Genomic DNA, 24,970 nt, shown 5'->3' on the forward strand with positions numbered 1-24,970 from the left:
GGGTTGTATTAAACAATAATAATAATAATGTGTCGATGCCTTTTGGGAACCCGTTGTCATTACGTGCCTGGCCTTGCCCTGGCCCCTCGTGTCCCCCCTGCTCCCTCCCGGGGCTCCGGCGGGGCTGGGGCCGGGCAGTGCCCGTGGCACCATATTGGTGTGTGGGGTGGGGACAGTGCCCTGGGGAGGGGCTGCACCCCCTGCTCGGCCCTCAGCTGCCTGTGGGGAGGAACAGGGGGTGCAGGTCACGCCAGGACACTGGGACACTGGAGCGGTGCCACAAGGCTCCAGCCCGGCTCGGTGCCCGGTGCCAGCCCAGCTGTGCCCCAGCCGGGGGATGTGCACCCCACACAGCCCCCACTCCCCGGGCGATGCCAGCCAGTGCCTTACCAGCGCCCAGGGAGTGGCCTCATCCCAGCTCTGCCCTTCTGTGCCCCCCCAGTCTGTCCCAGCACCTGAGTTCTGCTCCCCAGAGCCGGTGCTGGGAAGAACGAGGCGTTTCCCCGGCCAGGGCAGCCCCTCAGCAGGGCAGGGGCCACGTTTACCCCTTCCCTCCCCATCGCCGGTGTGGAGACGCCGGAGCCAGGCCGCTGTTACTTGAAAAGTTTATTTTGCCTTTGTATGGAGAAATATTATTTGTTGTAAACTCTTCTGTAATGAATCTGGAATTCTTGTAATTATTAAAGACTTTAACCGCGACTTTGCCAGCCACGGCCGGTCCCTGGGGGGGCTCTCGGGGCTCTGTGTGCTCAAGCTCACCCAAGCAGCGGTTTGGGAAGGTGACATTCAGGGAGCAGCCTGGATGGCCACTGGTTTTGTAGGAATTCTGTTTTTCTGTGCTCCAACACTCCCCCTACAAATGTTCTAACATCCTGCACCCCACAAGCTGCTGGGGCACACGGGGTCCAGGCAGGGGTGGTGAGGGGGTGATTCACCAAATAGGGGGGTGGGGGTAAGGGGCTGCCAGCCCCTCCCGAGCCCTAAATGGTTAGGCTGAAGCAGCTGCAGCATCCCCGGCCCTTTTAAATGCGTCTGCTTGTTGCTATTTCCCGGTGTAAATTAAATTGATCAGCTGCACTCTGCCCACCCCTCCTCCCCCCCCCCCCTTTTAAATTAAGTAGAGCTTTTAATCAAGTGATTTATGTTGAATTTGCAGCCCTGGATTAAACTCACAGCCCAGGCAGGGGGAGCGGGGCTGGGGGGCTCCATAAATCACCGTTCTCTCCGGGACTGGCTTGGCGAGGCACGGGGAGAGCTGGAGCTCGTGTTTACATCATCCCAAACTGCTGCTCTCACCATCTCCTGTTCATTTCCTGGGGTTACCAGGAGGGCAATTAAATATGATAATGAGCAGAGCGGCTGCAGCAGCACTGCTGGTGCTTGCTGTGGGCGCGGGAAGGGGCACGTGCAGCCAGGTGCCCGCTGCATCCCACGGGGACGTGGGGATACGGGCCTGGATTGTCCCCGGGGTGCTGAGCTGGCTGGCACCCAGCTGAAACCTTGGAGGCTGATGGGACAGGGCTGCCTGGATGCTGGACCCCAGCAGGGAGAATCAGCTCCTCTTTGCCATCCCCTCCATGCAGGCAGCCCACACTCAGGGCTGTGGAAGGCCTTGGGGACCAAAGCCACCCCCAGCACTGCTGGTTCCCTGTCCAGTGGGTGCCTGCAGCCCTTCCAGCACTGCCAGGCACCAGGCTCTCCCCTTGCGAGGTGGGTGGGATGGGGTCCCTTGGGAAATGACCCCAAAGCCCGCGGGATGTGCCCCCCTCCCCTGAGCGGATGGGGGGTGTTGGGCATTGGTGGCTGCCGAGCACTTGGCCCACCCCGCGTTTGGCTCTCGCAGCAGGTCCTTTGTCTCCTCCTCCTCGCCTTCCTCTTTCTCTCCTTTTAAAGCCCTCGGGCTGTGCAGGGCCGGGACAGTCTCTTGGCCTCGGACCAGGACGTGGCTCCTCTGCCAGCGCTGAGCTGGGCCCTGTCCCGCTGCCAGCCATGACAGGAACCTCCTGTGCCATCCCACCTTGGCACGGGGTCCTGCGGCCCGGAGCACGGCTCAGCGGGTGTGTGGGGACTGCCCCCTCCTCCCGCTCAGCCTGGGGGCCATCACTGCCCCAGCCCCCTTGGCCGCCCTCCAGTCCCCCCGTCCCACCCAGCTGCGGGGTCAGTGGGACCCCCACGGCCGGCTCCAGCCCACCCACAGCTGAGCAGAGCCCGAGCCAGATGTGTGCAGCTGCAGCTGAGACAGCGTGGGGGCACGTGGCTCCCCCAAACCCTTGCTGTCGTTGGGCCCTGCCCTGTGCAGCGTGGGCAGCAGGACGGGCAGTGGGACATGTCCCCTGGGAACACCCCGGGGACGTTGCTATCTGAGCCCCATCCCGCTCCACACAGGGTTTGGCGCTGGAGCCCTTGTCCCACGTTACTTTAGGCCGGGATAAAGCCCCGTCTCCTTTGTTACACGTTTATAGCAGAGGCAGAAGGGCTGCAGGAATGCGGGCGCTGGGATCCGGGAGCTGTAAATCCCGGCCTTTGTTGTGCTTGGGCTGTGCTAAATCACTGCTTTTCCCTCTGAATATTAATCTCTTCCAAAAGTGCTGACCGGGGCATCTTTCCCCAGCAGCTTTCTGGGGAAGAGGCTGACGCAAGGCCCGGGGCTGGCTGTGGCACAGGAGACGTTCCCAACCAGCATCCAGCAGAAATCCTTGACTTGCCGCTGCCCCGGCACTGGTGGGATGGCACGGACACAGTGCCACAAAACCTGGCTCTGGACCGGGAGCAGGGACAGCCCAGGGATGCCCTGGGGAAAGGATAAAGGGTGGAGGAGCCAGTTCTCCAGGCTGAGGGGAGACTGGAAGGTGTTTGGCACCAGCATGGCTGGAAAAGCTCTTCTCACGCCAAAGCACACACAGCCTTGGATCTCTGCAGTGTTTCATTCGCCCAGCGCTGCAGAACAGAGCCCTATGATTTATGGGGCTCCACGGGGGTCGTTTCCTCCCCGAGCTCGGGGGGTCATGGAGCAAAACTGCTGCCTCTCCCCTTTGTGTGCCTGCAGGGTCCGGGGGTCTGGGAAGACTCCTGGGGTCCTGGCACATCCCACGGGGCACATCCCCCTGGAGAGCCCTGTGGTGGAAACGACCTGAGAGGGCCGGGGGGGCAGCTGGGGGGTGCAGGGGTTTTTGGTCTGAAAAACGGGTTTGTTCAGGGGTGTGTGAGCGGCCTGGGATTGCTTTGGGTTCAGCTTGGTCCGTCTGGCTCTTGTTCCCAGATCCCCTGGGAGGCTCTGCCACAACCTGTGCTCGCTTCAGGCTGAACACGGAGCCAGGAGCTCGTCCATGGAGCTGGGGGTCACTACGGGAAATCCAGGGAAGAGCGAGCCCCAGCTTCCAGATCTTTCTAAATTGAAAACACAGGAGGCAAACAGAGGTGACGGCACAGACTGGAACAGCGGGCGGGAGGAGATGCCTTCCCTCGTTATCCTGCATTATGAGCTAGAAGATGTTCCCTTTCTGAGGTATTCAAGGACTTTGGAGTGGCAGTTTTTCCAGGGAACATTACCCATTTGCAGGAAATTAGGGGTATTATCTCAGTAATTTTCTGCCAGCCTCTTGCACTGCAAACGGAAAAGGCCCTGACAGTTTGAAATTCAACTCCAAGCTCTCCTAACACCCCGAAAACTTTCCAGGCTCCTGGAGTAACGAGGTGCTTGTCCCGGGCCAGGCCAGCCATCGCTCTGGGAGGAACAGAGCCAGTTTCTGGGAGGGGATTGCACCCTGGGATGGGGATGCCGAGGGGTTCAGGGCTCGGTGGGCTCCCCAGGTGCCAGCTGGGCTCTCTCCAGGCCTGGCACTCCCTTCCAGAAAGCCCGGCAGAGCTGAAGGGACCCCCTGGCTCTGCCAGAAGCCCCGAGGGAGCCCCGTGCTGGGCTGGGTAGGGCAGGTGAGTGCAGGTGGGTCCCTTGAAAAGTGGAACAGGAAAAGGGTTCCTCTTCTGCAGCTGCCCTGCATCCTACAGCCTCAGAGCATCCAGGTGAGTGCTCCCGGCCCCGGGGCTGTGTGCTCTGGTGGTGATTGCTGTTGTTCTCTAGGGAACATTTTGGTGTAACTGAGGCTGTGAAAGGGCCTCCCCTCCTGCCCATGCCCCGAGTGCTCTGCCGAGTTTCTCTGCGTCTGTTTTGGAGGCTTTTGGGTCTGTTTGGGTGTGTTTCCAAATGCTTCGCCTCCCAGCAGCCCATTTTGGGGCGGTGCTGCGACCTGCCGGCGCTCAGCGGCGCTGGCCGTGGGAGCGTCCACGCTGCTCCCGGGACACGCTGTGGTGTTCGTGGGGCCGCCAGGCACGGACAGGCAAACAAACAGAGCTGCTCCACAGCCTCCAGCTCGGGCTGGCCGGTGAGACTCGTGCACAGCCGAGCTACACCTCCCTTGGGAATGGTGCTGGTGAGTATTGAACGGGGCTGGGGCAGCGGGGCGGGGCTGGGAAACCATCGACAGTAATGGGATTGCAGCTTGTACCGGCCGGTGCGGGACAGGGATCAACCTCCTCAGGTGGCACTGGTGTGTGGTATCCGTGCTCCCAGTGCCCAACACCCTCCACACCCCTCTTGGAGGAGGTTTCCAGCCCTGGCTCCGCATCAGGGACCCTCTGGTAAAGGGCATTCCCCATGCCAGGCCATGGTTCTGTCCAAAGAACTGCCAGGTTATCAAGCAGACGAGGTTTCTGCTCAATAGGAAAGCGGCACCAGCACAGTCTCCCCCCCCCCCACGCTATGCTAAGAGGCAGCAGAGACTCCACAGCAAGATTATTTTATTGAAATAACATTTGTTCCCATTTATTAAACACAGATCCAGAGCCACGGACGGGCTGGATGAACAAGGAGGGCTTGCAGGTACAGAGCTGAGGACACAGAACACCTGACAGCTGGTTCTGCGTTACTGGAGGAGCCTGAAGTCACAGGTTTAAAGTGCTGCTCACACCTGACCTTGGAGAACTGGCTTTTCAGTCGGGTTGTTCTAAAGGCTGCCTGACCTCTGGAAGAGACATTTCATTCTACTTAGCACCAAATCTAATTTTACAGTAAGTATAAATATACATATTTAAAATCCATGTGAGTAATTTCCAAGCATTTATATAGGACAGTAAAAAATCTAAGAAATGCTAAAAACAGCTTTTCAGTGTCCTCTGGGAGTCTGGCAAAAACTCAGTCCCTGCTGGAGTGCGTGAGGAGATGGTTTGTAAAGTATGAGAGCACTTGGTGTGTAGTTCTGAGACTGGTAAGGGTTAACCAAGCCTTCAGGCTTGGGATATGTGTGCAGGTCCTGGGTTGCTCCCTCACATGACCCAGAGGGATCCTGAAAGTGCAAGTCTGCTTCTGTCACAGTGTGTGGCACCAGCACTGCTCTCACTGGGGGATGCAAATGCTCCCGGGGTGGAGGCTGTTCCTGTCACTGCTCTGCTCCTGTCCAGCAAGGTCTGAAGTCTTCCTGAGCAGTTCAGCTCCACCACAGCACCAAGGAGTGCTGCTCCCTCCTCTCCTGTAGTTATCTTCCTCTGCACAAATGTGATGGTGAAATACAATGGCCACCCATTGTATTCTGTGCTGGTCCCTGGTTAAACCACCCTAACCAGCACCAAGAGCTGTGATGCTCAGGGCAAGCTGCTGGCCCTGGGTGTGTGGGGACATCCCTGCAGAGGATTTCACACTGCAGAGCAGGCTTTTCTGGACCCCAGCCCAGCTCGTTCCATGCCCAGGCTGTTCTGACATGAAAAGCCGCCTTTGCTAAGGTTGGGAGCACAAACACCTGCTCAGGAACAGCACAGACAGCAGCACCGTTATTAACATATTTACACCATAAGTTAAAGTGGCAGGGGGAGGGATCCAGCACAAAAAGAGAAGCTGGGGCCATCCAGACAGCACTGGCCTAGTTGCTAATAAGCTTGGGACAGACAGAGAGGCCCCTGAGGGCTACTGATGCCTTGTTGTGTAGAGCAGCCTCCTGGGAAATCCCCGTGCCCTCTGCAGGAGGTGTGGAGATGGAAGCTGTTCCCCAGCAGTGCTGGCTCCGGGTTAGGCTCCGTTGGCGCCGGCCTTGCTGCCCTGGGACGCTTCCATTTTGGTCTAGGGGCAAGAGAAAGGGACAGATTTTAGGCAGTGCAAATGTTTCTTGAACTGCAAAAGTCTTTCCTGGAAGTGTCTTCCCATTTACCATGGGAAGCTGCTCTGGAGAGTAACAGCTGATGAAGAGCAAAGTTCTTCAGGTTAAAGGAGATGAAAGTCCGTCTGGACTCCCAAACTTGCCCTGAGCAGCATCCCAGATGTGCACGTGAGCAGCTGAGTTGAAATGAAATGTTCACAGAAAGAAAACGGGCAGAAGGAAGATAATCACTGCAGAAATATTTTTACATAAGGATCCTGACAAGCTCACCTCTTGTGGGGGAGGCTTCACTGACGCTTCTGAGACTGGCAATTTCTCTGCTGGCTGAGACACAAATTCTTCATCCTTTAAGGAAAAAGCGGCTGTAAGTCACAGAACCCTCTCAGAAGGGGCTAGACCCTGTAGAGCCCTTTCTCCCTTCTGAGTAAGGCTGTTCCCTGCTCACTCTGTGAAAGCTGTGTTGGCATTCCCATTGTTTCCCCAGCACAATTTAACTATGTGGAAATATTTCTGGCAGTTGATACGGTATTCTCTACTCTAATTCCTGCCTTTATCAGCTGGGACTAATCTAAGGAACTCACTGCAGCCTGATGCTGAGAACCATATGCTCTGGCTTTCTTACTCTAGATATTTTGGCCCAAATACAGTAGGAGAGCTGAAAACAAGTCCCCTTTTACCATCTTCTCTGAGCTAAATGTACCTGGGCTGAGGTGTAAACCAAACTAGAAGCTCCTGAGTGCTCCTTGGCTGAAAGCCAGTACCATGGCACTGAGCAACCAGCTGTTCCCAGCAAGGGGACCAGTTGTGTCACAGCAGATCCCTTGTCTCCTAAGTCAGAACATGCAGCTGTGAGGTTCTTGCAGGGGATAAAAACCAGACTGTGCTCTGTGCCCTGGTGTCAAACACTGGTTTTGTCCGGCCTTGGAAAGGTTTGTTCACACTCAGCTCCCAACGACTGCAGCACTACACACATTTTCCAGCCTGCAGGCTGCTGTTTTCTAACCTTCCTTCCCTGTACAACAGGGGCAGGATCCAGGAGGGTCTCCTGACCTTCAAGCACGGATTTCACCACTCCAGCAGCTTCCCCTGTCTGGGGAAGAACACAGAGACCTAACTTCAGTCCACTTGTAGGATCAAAGAACAAGATTCCTGTCACAGTCCTTCATTTCTATAATGGGTAATGGTTGAACTATTAACCTGGAAGTTTTATTCAAACAGCTCACCTTGTTCTGGGAAACACATTGTGGCTTTAGGTCTACTAAGTACAAGGCACGGGAAAGCAGGAGCAGAGAAGGGGGAACGTTCTCCTTTAAATGCAGATCCAGCCACTGTCAGAAGAAAACAGAAGGAAAAGTTATTTCATGTGGCTCTTTGTGGGTACTCATTTATGCAGCACTCTTTGTCCTTAAAGCAACCTTGAGTTTGGCTAATAGAGCTTTAGCTCACCACAATGAGAAGAAATGGTTCTGAAGAGTCAGGAATACTGTATGGAATAGACACTAGAAAGGAAGTCTCCAGTACTGGGGAGGTACCAACATCCCCACTGGCAAACAGCCAAGCACGTGGAATCACCTACAGCTTCCCGGAAACGCAGCACCCACAGCAGTGTCTCCAAGCTGTCTGGATGCTTACAAAGACCAGCAGAATCTGTACTGAAGTCTTAGCTGTTTTAGAAGCTTGAAAACATATTTCACTCCCCACCAGCTCAGGCCAGGGCACACTCACCTGCCCGAGCTGCTCCCTCAGCTGCTCCTCGGAGATGCCCAGGGAGCGCATCCCCCGGGCCCTGCAGGCGCTCTGCAGCTCCAGCACGCTCAGCCCGCCGACGCCTTCCTTGGCGATCATCTGCAAGGAACAGGAACCTTCCTACCCTGGCACAGGCTGAGCCCAGCCCCTGACGAACCTGAAGGGAACTCCTGGGAGCCCCCAGTCCAAGCTCCTGCTCAGAACTGCTCAGCATTTTCCATCTGTGCCTTGAGCCTCTCTAGGGATGGGGATTTCACAGCCTCCAGGTGACTTGTTTTACTCTTTACCTACTCACTGATTTTAATTTTTTTTCTTATCGTGTTGGAGTTCTCCTTGCTGCAACTTATGGCCATTACCTGTTATCCCTCCATTCTGCATCTCTAAGTCTGGTTCCATTTTCTAAATAACCCCATTATGCAGCTGAAAACCACAAGGGGATTCTCCCTTGGCCCCCTCCAGGCTAAATAAATCCAGCCACTTTGTACACTAACATAAACTCCCACTGAATTCAGATGTTTAAAATCTGCTGCTCCCATGCAATATTCATCCCAGAATTGGAACCTCCCTTTTTTTACGAGTTAGCACGACTCCAGAATGAAATGTTTTAAACAGTGACAGTATCTGCAGTGCCACCTTTGCTGTGGTTCCCCAAAGGCTGCAAGGGGGCAGGGAGAAGAACTCTCATTCTGTTTTCTTCTGGGATCTCTCACGGGGAGGATCTGACTCCTATTCAAATTCCCCCCTGAGGTCGGTGTGGGGACAGCAGTGGCTCAGAGGGCAGAGCCTGAGAGCACACACTCCACCAAGCAGCTCATCTGTGCTGTTCCAGGCCCACCTCATCATCTGCCTTGATGGTCCTGAGCCGGAGCAGCAGCTGGAAGCGGAGCAGGTTGTTGGTGCCGATGGGCTGCAGCTCCAGCAGCTTGCACAGAGCCACCAGCTGTGGCCTCTCCAGGTGCTCCAGGGTCAGCTCATCCTCGAAGAGCTTGGAGAAGCGGACAATCTCCTGCGTGCTGGGCCGGTGGCCGCTGTGACGGATCTGAACCAGGGGCCAAAAGCCAAACCTCAGCAGGATCACCCTTTGGGAACCCTCTCCCTTCCCTGCCCTCTCCCCCCTTCTCACACTGGAATTCCCGCCTCTGATGGAAACAGGGTGATACAGTTAAAAGCCAAAGTGAAACTGTTCTCCAGTGGCCACTGGAGAGGTTTCACAGGGTGAAACTTCCACTGTTCCAGGATGGGAATTCCTGTGAGTGCAGCTCTGACAGCTCTGACAGCTGGTACCTGCAGGAGGCCCCCAGGTAACAGCCCTGTGCTGCCAAACCTCTCCACAGCCCCAGTCCAAATCCTGTGTTCTCTGCCACCCCCAGCACGGCCTGTCCTACCTCGTGCAGGTACGAGGAGAACTGTTTCCCTTGTCCTGTGGCTGCTTTGTTCCTTTTGGCCATCTCTGCAATGGTCTCCCGCAGGAACTTTGCTAACTCCAGCTTTGCATTCAGCTTCTTCCTCTGCTTTTCTTCCTTCACCCCAGGAAATAAAGCATAATTAGAAATTCCATTTGGAAAACAGGTGGGAGGGGATTCTGGGAAAGAGATGCAATAAGACTTTGGTTCTGAAAGCACCAGGCTTTGGTTACTGTAGGAAATGGAATTGCTGTGCACATTCCTGCTGATCCCTACAGCACAACCTCCCAGCCCAGCCCTGCTGTTCAGCTCAGGAATAAGCTGGGAATGCCTGACCCGGACATGTGGGTGAGGCTGATCCTCCTTTCCAGGGAAGAGCAGCTCTGTGCAGCTGCACAGATGTTCTGAGGAGCTGTGCACATACCCCACAGCCTCGGGCAGGACACAAACCTTTTTTGACTCCGTCTCAAACGTTGAGGGCAGCATTTCAGGGAAGAGCTTCAGGAACACAGGCAACAGGAATTCCATGAAGGGCACAATGACAAACACCAGGAAGGGAACCAGCCGGAAGAGATCTGCACAGGTTCTCAGCAGCTGCCCAGAGAAGAGCACAGCAGAGATTATCCTGAGATTATCACTCAGCCAGACACACAGAATGTGTCCAAAGGAGCGGCTAAGCCTCTTACTGCACCACTTCAGCTGGGTGCTGTGGCACTCACCCTCCGCCTCTCCCTCCTGGTGAGCACCTGCCCGTGGAGCAGCCTCCACACCATCCTGGCAGCCACCTTGGTGTCGATCCAGAGGAGGTGGAACCCGTTGTAGTAGTGCTTCAGCTCCTCCACGACCCTCTGGCGCAGAGGCTTCTTGCCCGTGGCAGCCCCCACGAGCTGTTTGGCCGGGGCTCGGGTGGGTTTGGCTCCCTGGCCCGCAGGAGGGTCCCCTCGGAGCTGCTGCTGCCGTGGGCAGGTGTGCAGGGTGTGGGCAGGTGAGCGGGGCAGGGCAGCACCCAGGCGGGCACGGAGCGCCCAGGGAGGCGCCTGGGAGTCTCTGGAAGTCCAGGATAACTGGGAATCCACCAGCTGGACGAGGGCGAGGGCCGGGGAGAAGGAAGGGCTGGGGGGTGCGAGGAGATGGGAGCCCCTGAAACTGGAGAGGTGTTTCCGTGAGAACAGCGCAGGGAAGCTGAGGCGTCACCCCCAAATCAACGCTCTCAGCGCCAGGTTCATTTGTGAGACTGATTCCGTGGCCGAGACTCTGATCCCTCAGCAAGGGGTGAAACACTGAGAACTCCTCCCGTGCTAACAACCCTTCCCTTGGGGGAGAATAACCATGGACCCCCCCAGTGCCTCCCGGGAGCCCTTTTACCGACGGGAAGGGATGAAACGTGCCAGCTGCAAACAACAAGAAACACCCCCACATCTTCACCCCCAGCCCAGCGCAGGGCCCAGACCCCCCCGCTCCGGGAGGGGCTGCGGGGCTTACCTGGCCCTGGCCACGGCCAGGAGGGTGTGACAGCCGCAGGCCATGGCTCCGCTGGACGCACCGGGGGCGGCGGGACCCTCACCCCCGGCAGCGCCCGGGGTGCGGCGGGGGTCGCCGGGGCCCGGCCGAACCCATCCCCGTCCCGCTGCCGGCAGCGGGGAGGGCCGCGCTGCTGCTGCCCAGTGCCGATCCCGGTGATCCCGGTGCCGATCCCGGTGATCCCGGTGCCGATCCCGGTCCCGGTCTCCCTCACCGCGCTCCTCCCGGCCCCCCCCGGTCCCGTCCCGTCGTGCCCCGCGCGCGCCGCTCTGGCCCGTCGCGTCACCCCCCCACTCTCTGTGGTTCCCCACGCAGGTCACGCCATCGCGCCGCGCCACGCCCCCCCCGCTCGGCGCCAGCCAATCAGAAGGCAGGCGGTGACGTCACGGATTCGGTGCGTGACGCCATCGCGAGGCGGAGGGCAGCGCGTGACGTCACGGGGGACGATGACGACCGGGCCGTGACCGAGCCCTGTGCTGGGGGCTCAGCCTGGGAGGGCCGGGGGTAACTCCAGGGGGAGGTGGCCGGGAGCTGCTGGACGCCTCTTGGATTTAAACACGTTCTTCAGAGTTTTGTGCCTAGAAGAGGGTTTTCCCTGCGGGAGTGAGGGGAAGCGCTCCTGTTCCTGTGGAGGCTGCCATTCCCACCCTCCAACCCCTGCGGGACCCTCCCCGGTTGTGTTTCCCGCCCCGAGGGGCCCAGACCCAGACCCAGACCCAGACCCCTCTCCTTCCCCTCGGACTACACCTCCCGTGGTGCCCCGCGGCGGGCGCCGCCCGGAGCGGCCAATGGGGTGCCGCGGGGGGCGCGTGCGCGGCGCGGCGGCGCGGTGCGGCGGCGGCGGCGGCGGCGGGGGGCGGGCGGAGGCGGAGGCGCTCGGCGGGGCCGCACCGGAGCGGCCGCTCTCTCGGCCCCCCCGCCGCCAGCGCCGCCCTCGCCGCGACCCGCCGGGCCCCGCCAGCGCCTCCCGCGGCCGCGCCGGGCGCTGGGGGCGGGCGGCCTGCCTGCCTGCCTTCCCTCCCTCCCTCCTTCCCTCCCTCCCCCCCCGGGGCGGAGCCCGGCGCCAGCGGCGGGGGCGCGGAAATCGAGGCCGGGGCTCCGCCGCGGCCTTCGCTGGTGCGGCGGGAGGAGGAGGAGGAGGCCCCGCGCCGCCCCCGCCGCCGCCTTTTGTCTGCGCGGGGCCGGGCGGACGCGGCGGGGCCGTGAGAATGGAAGTGACTGAAGGTGAGCGCGGGCCCGCGGCGGCCCCGGGGCGGAGGGGCCGCGGCCGCCATGTTACTGCGGGAGCGGGAGCGGCGCCGGGCCGGGCACGGCACGGCCCCTCCGGGCAGGGCCGGGACCCCCACGCAGGGCCAGGACCCTCGGGCAGGGCCGGGACCCCCGCGCGTTTCCCCCCGGGTGGGCCCCGCGCTGCCCGCCTGCGGAGCAGAAACTCGGCGTTCCACCCAAGCGGTGACCTCCCTTCCCCCCATCCCCCCAGAAAAAGGGTTTTACCGTTCTCGGGTTTGCTGTTGTTGTTGTTGTTGCTCGAATGTTGTGGGGTTTTTGGGCTGGGGTGTTTTTTTTCGGTGCTGTTGCGTTGCGCTGCACTTTGTTGTGGTCTCGCTCCGCTTTCTGTTTGGGTGTCAGTAACGCTCGTTCGTTTCAGTGCAATTTGTTTTTAAAAGAAATCTTAATGATAACGTAGTTGTGTATACGCCAACCAACCCAAAGGACAACATGAAGTAGCCAGTAATCATAGCTGAAGGAAAAATTGAACCCTGTTCTAATGACTGTTTAGTGGCCTTTTGTAGAGATGCAACAGTGAATGCTTTGGTGGATACATTTTTTTTTTTATTAAATGTTTTAATGAACTGCTTGAAAAGATTTTGATCCAAAACCTGAGTGTCTGCCTTGTGAAGGTGCAGGGTAAGAGCGGAGGATGACAGTCAAAGGCTGTATGTTTTGTTTTAATACAAACTTATTTATTTTGCGTTTTTCAGTTGGGCAGCTTTGCCTGAGTTTGGGGTGATTCCCACAAGACACGTTGTGGTTCTTGCCCTGACTGTGGTATGTGACAGCCTGCCACGACATTACAGTGTTTGGTGCTGCCCGAGCTCTGCCTGTGGTTTCATGTCAGTCTCAGCCCGCGACTTTCCCTGAAGAACCAAAGGTTTTGCTCCACGTTTCCCGTTTGAATCCCGCGGCTCTCAGACCAGACGAGTCTCTAAGCTCCTTTTCCAGACAAACCCCCTTTTCTCTGCTGGCCAAATCGTTTCTTTCTGTGGCACCGTGGGAAACTTGTTCAAAGTGGCCTTATCGAGCCCAGTTACAGACGTGACTGTTTCTTCTGGCATTCAGAAACCAAACACAAACCACCTTCACAAAGGTGCACAGGGAAGCAGCCTCACCTCGTGCTTTAAGGTTTGTCATGAGGCCTCTGATTCACCTCCACTGTCTGCCAGGAGGGACAGCTCAGTCCAGCTGGAGTCAGGAGAAATCCACAGGCTGCAGGTTCCCTGTCAGGGAATCCTGTGCGAGTGAAAACTTGGCGTTGTCTTAGCGTGTGTAAATAGAGCTTTGCCTGTGGGATTTGCTGAGGACATGCAGAGCAGAGAGGGACAAAGCAGATGGTGCAGGCTGGGCCCAGGGATCAGTAGGAACAGTTGTTTATTTGGGTCTGCAGTTCACACAGTTCCAGCACCCCGGGATGCTGTTCCAGGTGATAACAGCATCCCTCTGGGTGGTGTTTGATGTGACTGGAAGCAGTGGGAATGCTCAGCTCTGGGGAGAAGGAAGGTTCGGGGCTGTGTGTGAACTGCAGGCTTAAGGTTTTCAGAGGGCAGGAGTGATTGCATCACTTCAAACATCTGCCCGGCCTGGCTTGTCCAGCCAGGCAGCTCTGTTTGTCTGTCTGTCAAACACCTCCAGCAGTGAGCAGCCACTGAGCAGCTGCTGCATGGATTGGGTGCTGCTGGATTGGGTGCTTGAGGGAAACCGCAGTGAACATCTGGGGAGGGTAAGGAGGGATGGCAGGGTGTGAGCAGAGGTTGGGCTCTCTCTGATTTAGGTCTGTGTGGACGGGAGCTGCGTTGGTGTTTGTACATAAAGGCATCCCGGAACTTCTGCTTTCGAGCCTGTTGATAGAAAGCCCAGCTCAGGGTGACGAGGCAGTGACAGTGCTCTGAGCACACAGGGCTGACTCACAGCAGAGCTCCCAGCTCCTCAGGGAGCTGACAGGCCGGGTCCTGCCTCACAGCACACACTTGCCATCTATAAAACACTTCCTTCTGACTGGGTAAACCCCACGCCAGGATTGTCAACAGGAAAGGGTGAAAAATGGTTTAAAATATGTGGGTACTGGACTTTTATCAGTAGCTGCTGTGTCTCTCCCTGTTGTGGCCACGAACAGCCTCAGCCAAACCTGTGGAACTCCCTCTCTAGGAGGAAGAAAAGCTGCAATCATGTGGGGCTGGAATTGTTCAGTAATCTGAGGTCAGTTGTTATTTAGTGTCCTGCAGCACGAGAGCGAGGCTGGAGAACTACAGGTTTGTTTTCTGAGAGCAAAGTTGCAACATTCTCATGCTAGAACTTGCTTTAGATGAGTGCAGTTGTTGGTGAAAATGTGGACCCAGAGGATCCATAACCTGTGTGAAACCTTCCCGTGACTGAGCACTCACTGTTGGAGGTGGAACTGACTTCTCGAGTTCTGCTCAGTCGAGCTCAAAAGCTCAGAATGGGAACTGAAACCAGCAGTGTTCACCTAAGGAAGAGCTCTGCTGGGCCGACCTGCCTCATCCTGTACTGCTTATATGTTTTATTTCATTTGCCTTTTCCTTTGATACTTTGAGTTGTGAGTGGGCAACAGGAAAATATTTGCTGAAGCAATGTCCCTGTGTAGAGCCCGAGTGTTTATAAACAGTCTTGTGTCCATGTCAGCCCTGGAAAAGGAGACGGGTTTTAAAGAGGAAGCTCTTTCTCTCATTAAGAAATTCCATTGCAGCTTTGAAGGTGTTGATTTCAAGTTGTTTTGTTGTTGATTTCGTGTTGTTTCCAGCTACTGTGAAGTGTCCATTTCCTATAAACCTGGAAATGATGAAATTGTTGCTTTATCTGTCGAGCTCCAGTGTTGTATCAGTGCAGGATCTGTTGGGGGTCATGTTTGGAAGCCAAATTGTACAGCTCACAGGAGGCTGATGCTGTGGGTTAATAGAGTAATTGCTGGTGTAGTGAGAAGAATTTATTCTGGAATACCTTTGTGCAAGATCAGCTGGAAATCCCATTCCCCTGTGGTTTGGGTGCCGTGTCTCTGCTGCAGGGACAGCTCTCCAGTGACAGTGGGGTGTTCTCTGCATTAACGCTTGGGAGGGATTTTACAAAGCAATCCTCCCTTAGCTTTGGATGGTGAGAGTGCTGTGAGCTCAGGATTGCTCCCTGTGTGCTGTTATTTGGGTGGTTCCAGGGCCTGTCCTCTCACTGACGCTGCCCAGATGCCACTTCCCTGGGCAGCATCTGGGAACTGATCCACTGATGGGGAGTTTTGGGCAGGCAGCAGGGTGGGAAAGTCTGGGTGTGCTAACAGTGATGACAGCGAGAGACTGGGCAGGAAGGAGCTCTGGGTGATGTCAGAGCTGTGGGAGGAGAGTGGCCTCGGGTGCCTTGGGGCTGCAGAGAGCAGGTCAGTGGAGCTGTGGGCCTGGTTCTCAGCCTGCACCGAGTTACTGAGGCACAAATTGGGGCCTGGGCGTCCCAGCTGTGCAGCACAGACTGGCCCCAAGGCTGAGTGGCACAGCCTGGAGCGCTGTCACAGCTTCTCGGGACAAGATTTCAGAAATGAAACAAGATTGAACCTGGGTTTGGTTAAAAATAAAGCCCGGTGGGAAATCTGCTGTTTGCTCTTTGGTTTGGCAGATGCAAAGCAACAATTTGGTGGTAAATAGTACAAACAGTTCCACTTCCTCTTCCCAGAACAGGCGTGGTTTGGGGTTTTTGACCTTGCTGTGCATTCCCACGTGCTGCCCCTGAGATCCACGTCCCCTGACAGTGACAGTTGTGTTGGTTTGGTGGCTGCTGTACAGAGCTGTGGAGGAGGGAATGCTTTCACAGCCCCGAGGTTTAAAAGTTCCTGCAGTGAGGGGAATTCTGCAGAGCCTTGTGCTGTTATGTGTCATTGTGCTTTGGTGTGAGCATCTTAATTACAAATGAAGTGACAGATGAGCCCTGCGTTGGTATCCCAGGGCAGTGAAGGTGAACATAAACATCAATTTAATCTGAGTGTGCAGGCCCACAAATCTGATCAAGTTCTCGTTCCTGTTATAATTTCAGTTGCTTTTTTCAGTCTCTGAGGAGGGAAGTTCCCTGTGTGTGGAAAGCTCTTAGCTAAGGTATTGAGATGCGTAGCTTTGGGAGGGTGAGAATTCCACGTGGGCAGGGATTTGTGAAGATTCCTGTTAGAAGAAGTGTCTCTGGGAGAATTAATGTCGTTTCAGACCCAAACCAAAAGGGCACAGTAACCCTCCCCGTGTGCCCACGCAGGCAGAACAAATACCATGGGGCTGTGTTTGCTTTGGAAGGGCTGAACTGACTTTGTGGGAAGCAAACAGGTGTTTCTTACCTGCAGGTCAGGTCACTGTTGAACATTGAGCTGCTTTAGCTGAATGCCAACACCTTCTCCGAGCCAGCAGTTGAGTTTTGGAAGTCTAACTTTGATTTAGTTGGATTTTGGTGGTTTAATATGCACTGAAATGCTGAAGATGTGTATTCTAGTGCTCACCTGGAATCTTATTCCATGATTAACCTCAGGGTTTGGAGATCTGCTGATGCTCAGAACCACATAGTGCTTTATATTAAAATAAGGTGGGAGGGAGACAAGAATAACCCTCCTCACAATAGCTGCTAAGAGCCAGTGAGTGCAGATTCTACTCTGGTTTTCTGGGGAGGGAGGAGGTTGGGACATGAATGGGCTTTCCAGCAGCTGAGGTGGAGTGACCCACTTGCTCTCGTCGTGCCGTTGTCAGAGCAGCCCATGGCTCAGGTCCTCCTGGCCTAAGGGCTGCTTATGCCTCAAATTTTGGCAATGAGGCGGGGAGGGAGGAAGCAGAGAGGTTTCTCTGTTGTTTGAGGGTCTTTCTGTGGTGTTTCTGGCTCGTGCAGTTTGCAGTGACTGTGTTGTCAGGAGAGCTCTGATTCATCTGTGTGCCAGAGGGTGAAAGTGCTGTCCAGTTGAAGTAACCCTTCCTAGTGCAGAGCTGGGAGGGCCGTAGAGGGCCGTGGGATTTTGGCACCATTACTCTGGCTTTGTAACACTTGGGCTCAGTTTTTAAGCATTCATAGCTGCTTCTGATATTTCATTAAATGTCTTGGAAAGGAAGAAAGTGGTCACGTGAAAGATGTGCCAGTAACCCTTTCTAAAAGCTCAGTAACACCAGTCTTCTAAGTCCCTTCAAGAGTGGCTGCTGAATGGAGAGCGGGAAATTGGTCTTAAGATCCCTTTTTTTCTTCAAGAGTTTAATTTGCTTAATTATCGTTTTTTAACTTACACTGACTTCTTATTTCCCTTCCCCTGCCTCTAGGCCCTATGAGAAAAAGGGAAAGCTAAGGATGCTGGAGCAGAACAATGGATTTCTCTTTCTCTTTCATGCAAGGGATCATGGGAAACACAATTCAGCAACCACCTCAACTCATTGACTCCGCCAACATCCGCCAAGAGGAGGCCTTTGATGGCAGCAGTGACATTGCTGAGGATGGGGGCCGGACGCCGTACGAGCCGGCGCTGCAGCAAAGCTTCCAGTACCCCACGGCGGAGGAGCTGCCCCCCATCACCAACGGGTACCCCCCGGCCATCGGCATGTACGAACCCCAGGCCAAATACCAGGCGTACGCTCAGTATCCCAACGGCTCGGCCAACGGCTTTGGGTCGGTCAGGACCTTCAGTCCCCCGGAGTATTACCAAATGGAGAACTCTAACGCGAGGCCGCACGAAGTTCTGGAGAAACCCTCCCCTCCCCAGCCGCCACCTCCGCCCCCCGCCTCGGCTCCGCAAGTGGGGATTCCAAAGAAGACTGGCTCACCAGAGATCAAACTCAAAATAACCAAAACTATCCAGAACGGCAGGGAATTGTTTGAGTCCTCCCTGTGCGGGGACCTGTTGAATGAAGTCCAGGCCAGGGAGTACGCTAAGGCGAAGCACGAGGGGAGGAAGGAGAAAAGGAAAAAAAGTAGCAAGCACGACTCTTCCCGCTCGGAAGAGCGCAAGTCGCACAAAATTCCAAAATTAGAACCAGAGGAGCAAAATGTAAGTGGAATGCTCATTTCAGCCATCTGTGCTGCTGGTGGTGCTGCTGGAGTCCGGCAGGGTTTGTCCTGGTTCTGGCTGGGTGCACACTGGGTCCTGAGGCTCTCCTTACTCGGCAGATCCCTGGGACGAGGCTGCCAGGAGCTGTGTCTGTAGGACAACACAGTGTTGGTGAAAAGACTGCATAGGAAAAAATAAATGTTAGAAAAAGCTACCTATTATTTTCTAAATATTATTTAATGTTTTAGCATGTTTAGAGTTTGCTGTGCTCTGGCCAGTGTTGAAGACGGAGCTGTGGGACAAAAGCACACATGTTCCTAAAATTGCCTCTCAAAATAGTGCTGGATTATTCAGTGGAAAGTCAGGTTACTTGGAGTATTCAGCACTGTAACATTTAATTAATCTTTGAAAGGTGTTCTAAATATTGTGATACACAAAAGGAAGAGCTTTGTAGCATAGGCAGAACCAGTAAAAATGAGCATTCTAGAACAACAGGGGAATGAGAAGTGCCAGCTGACTCAGCAAACTTTGGGGAGATTTAGTATTACTGTCTGTTCCTGTTTCTGTCAGGTTTTATACCTTGTTGTTCATACCCAGGGGATGTACATCTGGTGTGCTCACTGAGATTCCAGGAAACAAAGACAGGACTCACTTCCCTGATCTCTCATTCTTTCTCTTTCAGTTTCATAAGCTGCTTTGGTACTTTTCCTTTTCTCTTGCTTGTTCCTGCCCACTCTGTGGTGCTGGTTTCTGCCTTTCCCAGTTTGAGGGGATGGGTGGCAGAGAGGCTGGCGAGTGCCAGGAATGGGGAAGTTGCTGTATCTGGCCAGGACAGAAATTGCCCAGCACAGGCTGGACTGAGCTGTTACAGAACGGAGCTGAGTTCCTTGTAAGGTCTGTGAAAGCCCTTGGTGCTTGTTGCTTTCGGGAGGTTTGGGAGGAGATCCTGTCCTGCAGGGATCAGGGCTCTGATCTGGTAGAGCGGGTCCTGTGCTTGATGGAGTGATAGTGGTGGTGGTGTTTTCATTGGAAGATGGGCTGGTTTCACATCCACACCCTCACCAGGAGTATTTACAAGTTTATAACTGTTCCACCTCCCTCCTGGGAGTTGGATTCTCTCAGACACCAGGTTGGTGATGTGTTGAGATTTTGAGCATCTGCCACATTTGAGTATCACAGTTGACTAATGAAGCTCAGTCATTATAATTCAAACTTGAAATGGACTGTCCACTTAAAATCCAAGCCATCCATGGCCGCACTGGGGCAGGATTTTTTTGCTCTTGGAGATGCTATTGGAGCCCCTGTGAGGTGACTGTAGGAGCTGCCGTGTCCCACTGGCAGCTGCTGCCAGGAGACACTTCCCAAGTGGCATCTCCCTCATGCTTGGGCTGCACTTGCTTTCTGGCCTCTCCTCCAGACTCTGTCACCCCACATCAGGCTGTCAGTTTGAATTTACCAGTTTGTCCCCCCTGTTACCAGGAAATCTCATTCTGCTCCTGATGCTTCAGCTGTGCCTGTCCCTCCGTTTGGCTGCTGTTACCTGCTCACCACAAGAATGGAATCTTCCATCTTTCTCAGATTGAACTAAAATCTTTTCTCTGAAATTCCAAGTTCCTAGTCAATTGTGTCATCCAGAATTTAGCAGAAATCTTGGTCTTGCTTTTGTCCTCCTTGTGGCCTCCATTTCCCTTTCCAAAGATGGTGTTGCAATAAACGTTTCATGGTACCCACCCCTGTTTCAGACACAGAGTGCTGTGACAGGAACAGGGTTTTGTGCTGGTGGTTTTCGGTATGAGTTGGCTGGGGCAGTCTCAGGTCCGTCCTCCCACCATTTTGCTTTCCACTGCATGACTTCATCTTCGTGTAACCTTTGTCACCTTTAGGGTTAATGGTGTGAGACTTGTGACTTGGGATCATCTTCACAGGAGCAAACAGCTTCTGGTACAACTTTGGTTGTTTTATGTGGGACTCACCACATTACTGTGGATACCCTCACGTGTAGTTCTCTGGTTTTTTTGAAGCTGTGTATTATTTTAGGTGGAGAATTATTTGTATTTGCTGTCCCTGAGTGTGTGTTCTTCTGTCACCTGTTAGAGGAGAGCATTGTTTTGTGCAGGTGTGATTTTATGTAAATAGTGCAGGGGAAAACAGGTATTTTTGGACTGTGATGTTCCTGTGTTTTGCACTGGGCACAAGGAATCGCCATGTTCATGTTTTCTGGGTTCATGGTTGCCTTTCTCTCAGCGAGTTATTCTTTTCACTACTATCTAGTGTTGTTTCACTGTCCCCTCACTATGTTTGTGTTTTCCTTTTTCCCCTCTGTTGTTACCCCTTTCCTAGAGACCAAACGAGAGGCTTAGCACACTCTCAGAGAGACCAAGAGAAGAAGCCGTGCTGGAGGAAGCCCCGGTTAGTACATACACCAATTAACACTTCTGGAACTTAGAGAATGTTACTATTTTTGGACTATTTATTCCACTGAACCCTTAATTTGTGTGATAAATCATTTGCCATTTCTTTGAAACTCTTACTAATCGTTGCTGCGTTAATGCATCTCTTGTACTGGATTTATTGCTTCATTTTATCTCAAAAGCAACATTTTTAATCAGTTTGGGAAGTAGAAATGTTTTTGGGGTAGGGGTGAGGGCTACTCTTTTGTGTCTTGGTTTGTCAGTGACTGTGTTGTGTAAATCCCAGCTGTGTGCAGCTCCTTTCTGTCATGTGTCTAAGGAATGTTTCTCTTGTGTTGGATTATCGAACCCCAGGGATACCTGGGAGAACAACAGCAGGTCCCAGTAGATGGTGTGTGCATCTCTGAGTGCTCTGAGTCCCCTCCTGTGGATTAATCTGGTGTTTCCCCTGCAGGTCCAGCAGCTCTTGCCGTCCCTTCCCACACAAGCCCCCCATGACGTCAAGTTCCAGGTTGGCGATCTGGTTTGGTCCAAGGTGGGGACCTACCCGTGGTGGCCTTGCATGGTGTCATGTGATCCCCAGCTTGACGTGCATACCAAAATAAATACAAGAGGTAAGGGAGGAAGGTCTTTGCTACAGCGTGTCCTGTGTCTGTAGCTGTTCCTTTGTTAAAAGTATCTTTGCTTTGCTGGGTTACTTCTGCGTGTGCTGAACAGGACAGTCCTGACGGGCCCAGAACTAACACCTGGTAAATCACCTTTGCAGAGCAGCCTCTGCGCACTGGGCTTGTGCACGGGTGCTTCTGCTTGTCTCAAGTCAGTATGAGAGTGTTCAGTGAGGGCAGGGCTTGCTGATCTTCCACCCTAAACTGTTCTGGATCCAGACCCGTGGTATTTCTGCACTCCAGCCAGGTATTTCCGCCAGCAGGAGCGGAGCCGTGGTGGGGAGAAAAGCTCAAGCTGAACAAGCAGAGCAGTGTTGACACAAGCGCTGATGGGTGTTTTCCCTTTCAGGTGCCCGGGAATACCACGTCCAGTTCTTCAGCAACCAGCCAGAGCGGGCCTGGGTGCACGAGAAGCGCGTCCGGGAGTACCAGGGGCACAAACAGTACGAGCAGTTACTGGCAGAGGCTGCCAAGCAAGCCAGCAACCACTCCGAGAAGCAGAAGGTATGGGGGGCACTGGCTGTGGGGAGTCATCTGTCATCTGCAGGTCTGGAACTCTGCAGTGCTTTACCCTGAGAAGGGCTGGCTGCGTGTCACTGCCAGGAGTGTTTCTCACAAAGATCATGAAAATGTTTCCATACTCTTGTGACTTTCATGTGAAAAGGCTGAGAGCTGAACCTGCTTTGTTGGCTCCTCGTGGAGCATTGGAGATAATCTTACATCCATATTAGCATTTTAAATAAAAACAGGGCCTTGTGTGTTCATTATTAGCCTGTTCTTTGGAAAATGCATTTTTAAGGACATTATTCCAACCCCTAATACTGGCAGATATGTTCCTTTCCTACTGTTGTATTGGAAAGGAAGTGTTAGCTACAGGAATTACTTACTGTGTAGATGAACTACTACAGTCAGTATTTATGCTGATCAAAATACTGATGTGGAAAAAAAAAGAATGTTTATAGAAGGGTAAGGAGGATTTAAAAAGTGGCTAAGGTAGGATAAATTCTGTCTCATAATGGAATTATGGATGGAATACTGCCTGTGTTGGCTTTAGTGAAGCCGTAACTCAGGGCAGACACTTAATTGTGATGGTCTTATGATCCAGCTTGAGTGTCTGCTTATACTCTGAGCAGGGAATTCAGTGTCCATCTGTCAAAAAATACCCAGCAAATAGAGAGCAAACTCCAACCTGCTGCCTGGCAGTTGCAAAGACCCTCAGGACTGCGTTTTGAGTGCTGTAGTGGCGAAGTCTTAAGTGTAATCAACTGCTTGTCTCTGTCCCTTAAGATCCGCAAGCCCAGGCCGCAGAGGGAGCGAGCTCAGTGGGACATTGGCATTGCCCACGCTGAGAAGGCACTGAAGATGACCCGGGAGGAGAGGATAGAACAGTACACCTTCATTTACATAGACCAAGAGCCAGAGGAGGCTTTGGCCAAGGCCAAAAAGACTGCTGCCCCCAAAGCGGAGGCCAAGAAGAACCGGCGGCCGAAGCCCACGCTGAGCACGCAGCCGGAACACGCCAGCACAGGGGCAGGATCGTCCCCTTCCAACGCTGAGGCACGGAGGCAGGGCCAGAGGAGGCAGTCCAGCGTGGAGGAGGAGGAGGCACCTCCCGTGAAAATCGCGTGGAAGACAGCTGCCGCTAGGAAATCCCTGCCAGCGTCAATAACCATGCACAACCTGGATCTGCAGAAATGTAACATGTCTCCGGTTGTTAAAATTGAACAGGTTTTTGCCCTTCAGAATGCTGCTGGGGATGGAAAACTCATCGATCAGTTTGTTTATTCCACCAAGGTACGTGGTTGGTGCAGTGACCCCCTTTTGTTCCTGAATTGTCCTGAGCCTGCCTTACTGGGGAGCTGGAACTGTGTCCACCAAGCTTTCACCATCCGTGTTCCTTTCAGTGGAGAGATGTGACAGCTGAACCTTTCAGTGCACTGAACCCCACTTTCAGTGCAGCTCTGGCAGTAACTGTTTTGCTGGTGGCAGAGCAGCTCCCTACAGATGGTCACATTTTTGTTCATAACACACAGAAATTTATTAAAGCTGTTTCACTCCAGCTTCCTAGTTGAAATAATCCAGAAATTCTCTGTAAGTCTTAAAATCAGTGGTTTTGTGGGAAACAGATAAGATGACAAAACTGTTAATAATGTACTAAAAAGTGATAACTACATTCTGTGTAACAGACTTTTAAATCGAGTTCTGCCTCTGAGCTTCCTTCAGGTGCACAGCAGCTTCCCACAGTCAGTGTAAGGAAAAGGCTTAGGACTATTTCTCTGCCTCCTTCTTCTGCCTCTCTACCTGGAGAGTGTTTATTTCATCCTAAGCCCTGTAGAGAAGGTAATGTTTAGAAAAGTCACTGGAATTTTTTTTTTTCCTTGTGTGTAAAGGGAGATCGAGAGGGGGGGAAAGTTCTGCAGGGAGGTGACTCCGTAGTAGATTTATCCTGTGTATGTGTTGGGCTGGAGAGCATTGATTGTTCCTGTTCTGAGATTCAAGGGCAGATCTGTTATCTGGTAGCAACACACAGGGGAAGACAATCTTTTCCTTTTTTCTTTTCAAGGGAGTTGGTAACAAAACAGAAATAAGCGTCAAAGGACAAGAGAAACTCAATTCTTCATCAGCTCAGAGAAGTGAAAAAGCAGCAGTGCAAAATGCATCCTCTCCTGAGACAACTTCTGGGTCAGCAGGTAGGGAAACTGCAGAGTGCCGGTCTGAACCTGAGCCCTCAGCGTTGAAATTCAGCATTTTCTCCTTACTTAAAAATTATAATTAATGTCTTTCTGTTTACACAGTAGTTGTAACGGGCATGGCTAATGTCACAGGCGGTGAGCCCAGCACACACAGCACGGCTGTGGGGTGGGATTGGTGGTTTGGCCTCTGAACTTTGTGTCTGCAACTTACAGTCTGAGTCAACACACTCGAGGATGGATGTCCTGTGCAGAGCAGATGGCGAGTTGGTTTAGAAGACAACACAGTGGATGTGTGTTAGCAGGGCATTGCCATGGCTTGTGGCACCAAATGTCAAGTACAAGAGCTGGGATCAAAGGAAGAGACTCGGGAAGTGGCACAGTTCAGTAGGGAATGGCTGATTCAGGATGGGGCTCCCTAGGCTTTGTGGTTGAGTTCCTGCATGACCTGTTCAAGGACAGGGATTTCTTTAAAACTGCTTCAACTAACTCCATCAGCCAAATGAGGCAGTGCTTGCCCTCTGAAGGCATCTCAGGGGCCCCATCGTAAAGCACTGAGTTCTGAAGTATCAGCTCCGAGGGAGAAGAACCACTGAAGCAAGTCATGGAACTTGGGCCTGAAAAGGGAAAGCCTGGAATGAGCTATTTGAATCTCATAATGTTGCCAGGTGTCACTTCTGCTTTAACTATCCGTCTGTTTGGTTATTCCTCCCTTTCCAAACATGAAATAAATGAGATCTGGAGTCAGAAACCTCAGTGGTTTGTGTCCATGAGTCCTCTGCAAACACGCTTCAGGTCCTGTCTGTGTGTAGTTTTTAGGCAGGGCTGTTTGATAGGCACTGCTTTACGGACTGTTCGGGGCTGCACAGGCTGAGTACTCCAGATTTCCTGGGTGACTGGAGTTTCCCTTGCTGTTGTTGACAGCGGTGGTTCTTTCCAGCTACAGTTGCTGTGGCTACTCTAACTGCCTTGCAGCAAGAGAGGCCATCACTGTTCTGCTTCTCTCTCCTGGCATCTAAAGGCTTCACCTTCCCAAAGGCTCCTCAGACACAGGGGGTGAGAATTCTGAGCCTGTCTTTTTTTCATTTTCTTAGGATTCTTGGATACATGACACTCCA

At 53.7% G+C, this 24,970-nt stretch overlaps 2 protein-coding genes across 4 annotated transcripts in view; one reads left to right on the forward strand and one right to left on the reverse strand.

Annotated features, from left to right (window-relative positions):
- Positions 1-4,774: 4,774 nt before the first annotated feature.
- LETM2 (leucine zipper and EF-hand containing transmembrane protein 2) lies at positions 4,775-11,024 on the reverse strand. The gene is made up of 10 exons (XM_027901236.1): positions 10,775-11,024; positions 10,012-10,438; positions 9,743-9,886; positions 9,275-9,409; positions 8,725-8,928; positions 7,869-7,988; positions 7,367-7,471; positions 7,147-7,233; positions 6,414-6,488; positions 4,775-6,106 (listed from the first exon to the last, which is right to left on the reverse strand). The coding sequence occupies exons 1-10, from the start codon at positions 10,816-10,818 to the stop codon at positions 6,056-6,058; spliced, it is 1,392 nt and encodes a 463-aa protein (XP_027757037.1). The 5' UTR covers positions 10,819-11,024; the 3' UTR covers positions 4,775-6,055.
- A 764-nt stretch (positions 11,025-11,788) lies between these two features.
- The window catches only part of NSD3 (nuclear receptor binding SET domain protein 3), a 32,496-nt gene continuing 19,314 nt past the window's right edge, over positions 11,789-24,970 (forward strand). For 2 of the 3 annotated variants that reach the window (XM_027901231.1, XM_027901232.1), the window contains exons 1-7: positions 11,789-12,037; positions 17,365-18,086; positions 20,427-20,495; positions 20,952-21,111; positions 21,512-21,666; positions 22,450-22,956; positions 23,726-23,852. In XM_027901231.1, coding sequence (XP_027757032.1) covers positions 17,409-18,086; positions 20,427-20,495; positions 20,952-21,111; positions 21,512-21,666; positions 22,450-22,956; positions 23,726-23,852 — 1,696 coding nt within the window. In that variant the 5' untranslated portion in view covers positions 11,789-12,037; positions 17,365-17,408. The remainder of the gene's footprint in view (positions 12,038-17,364; positions 18,087-20,426; positions 20,496-20,951; positions 21,112-21,511; positions 21,667-22,449; positions 22,957-23,725; positions 23,853-24,970) is intronic. The other variant, XM_027901233.1, reaches the window with a different exon arrangement.

Source organism: Empidonax traillii, unplaced genomic scaffold (genome assembly GCF_003031625.1).
Source record: "Empidonax traillii isolate 1590-97213 ecotype Southwest subspecies unplaced genomic scaffold, ASM303162v1 scaffold766:size301553, whole genome shotgun sequence".
Taxonomy (NCBI): Eukaryota; Metazoa; Chordata; class Aves; order Passeriformes; family Tyrannidae; genus Empidonax; species Empidonax traillii.

Bases quoted from the DNA above. Each gene is read 5' to 3' on its own strand.
- LETM2 (XM_027901236.1), bottom strand. From the start codon at position 10,818: ATGGCCTGCGGCTGTCACACCCTCCTGGCCGTGGCCAGGGCCAG. The intron at 9,410-9,742 runs GTTTGTGTCCTG...CCTGGGGTGAAG, and splicing joins TTGAGACGGAGTCAAAAAAG to GAAGAAAAGCAGAGGAAGAA. The intron at 7,234-7,366 runs GTGAGCTGTTTG...GTTCTTCCCCAG, and splicing joins AATGTGTTTCCCAGAACAAG to ACAGGGGAAGCTGCTGGAGT.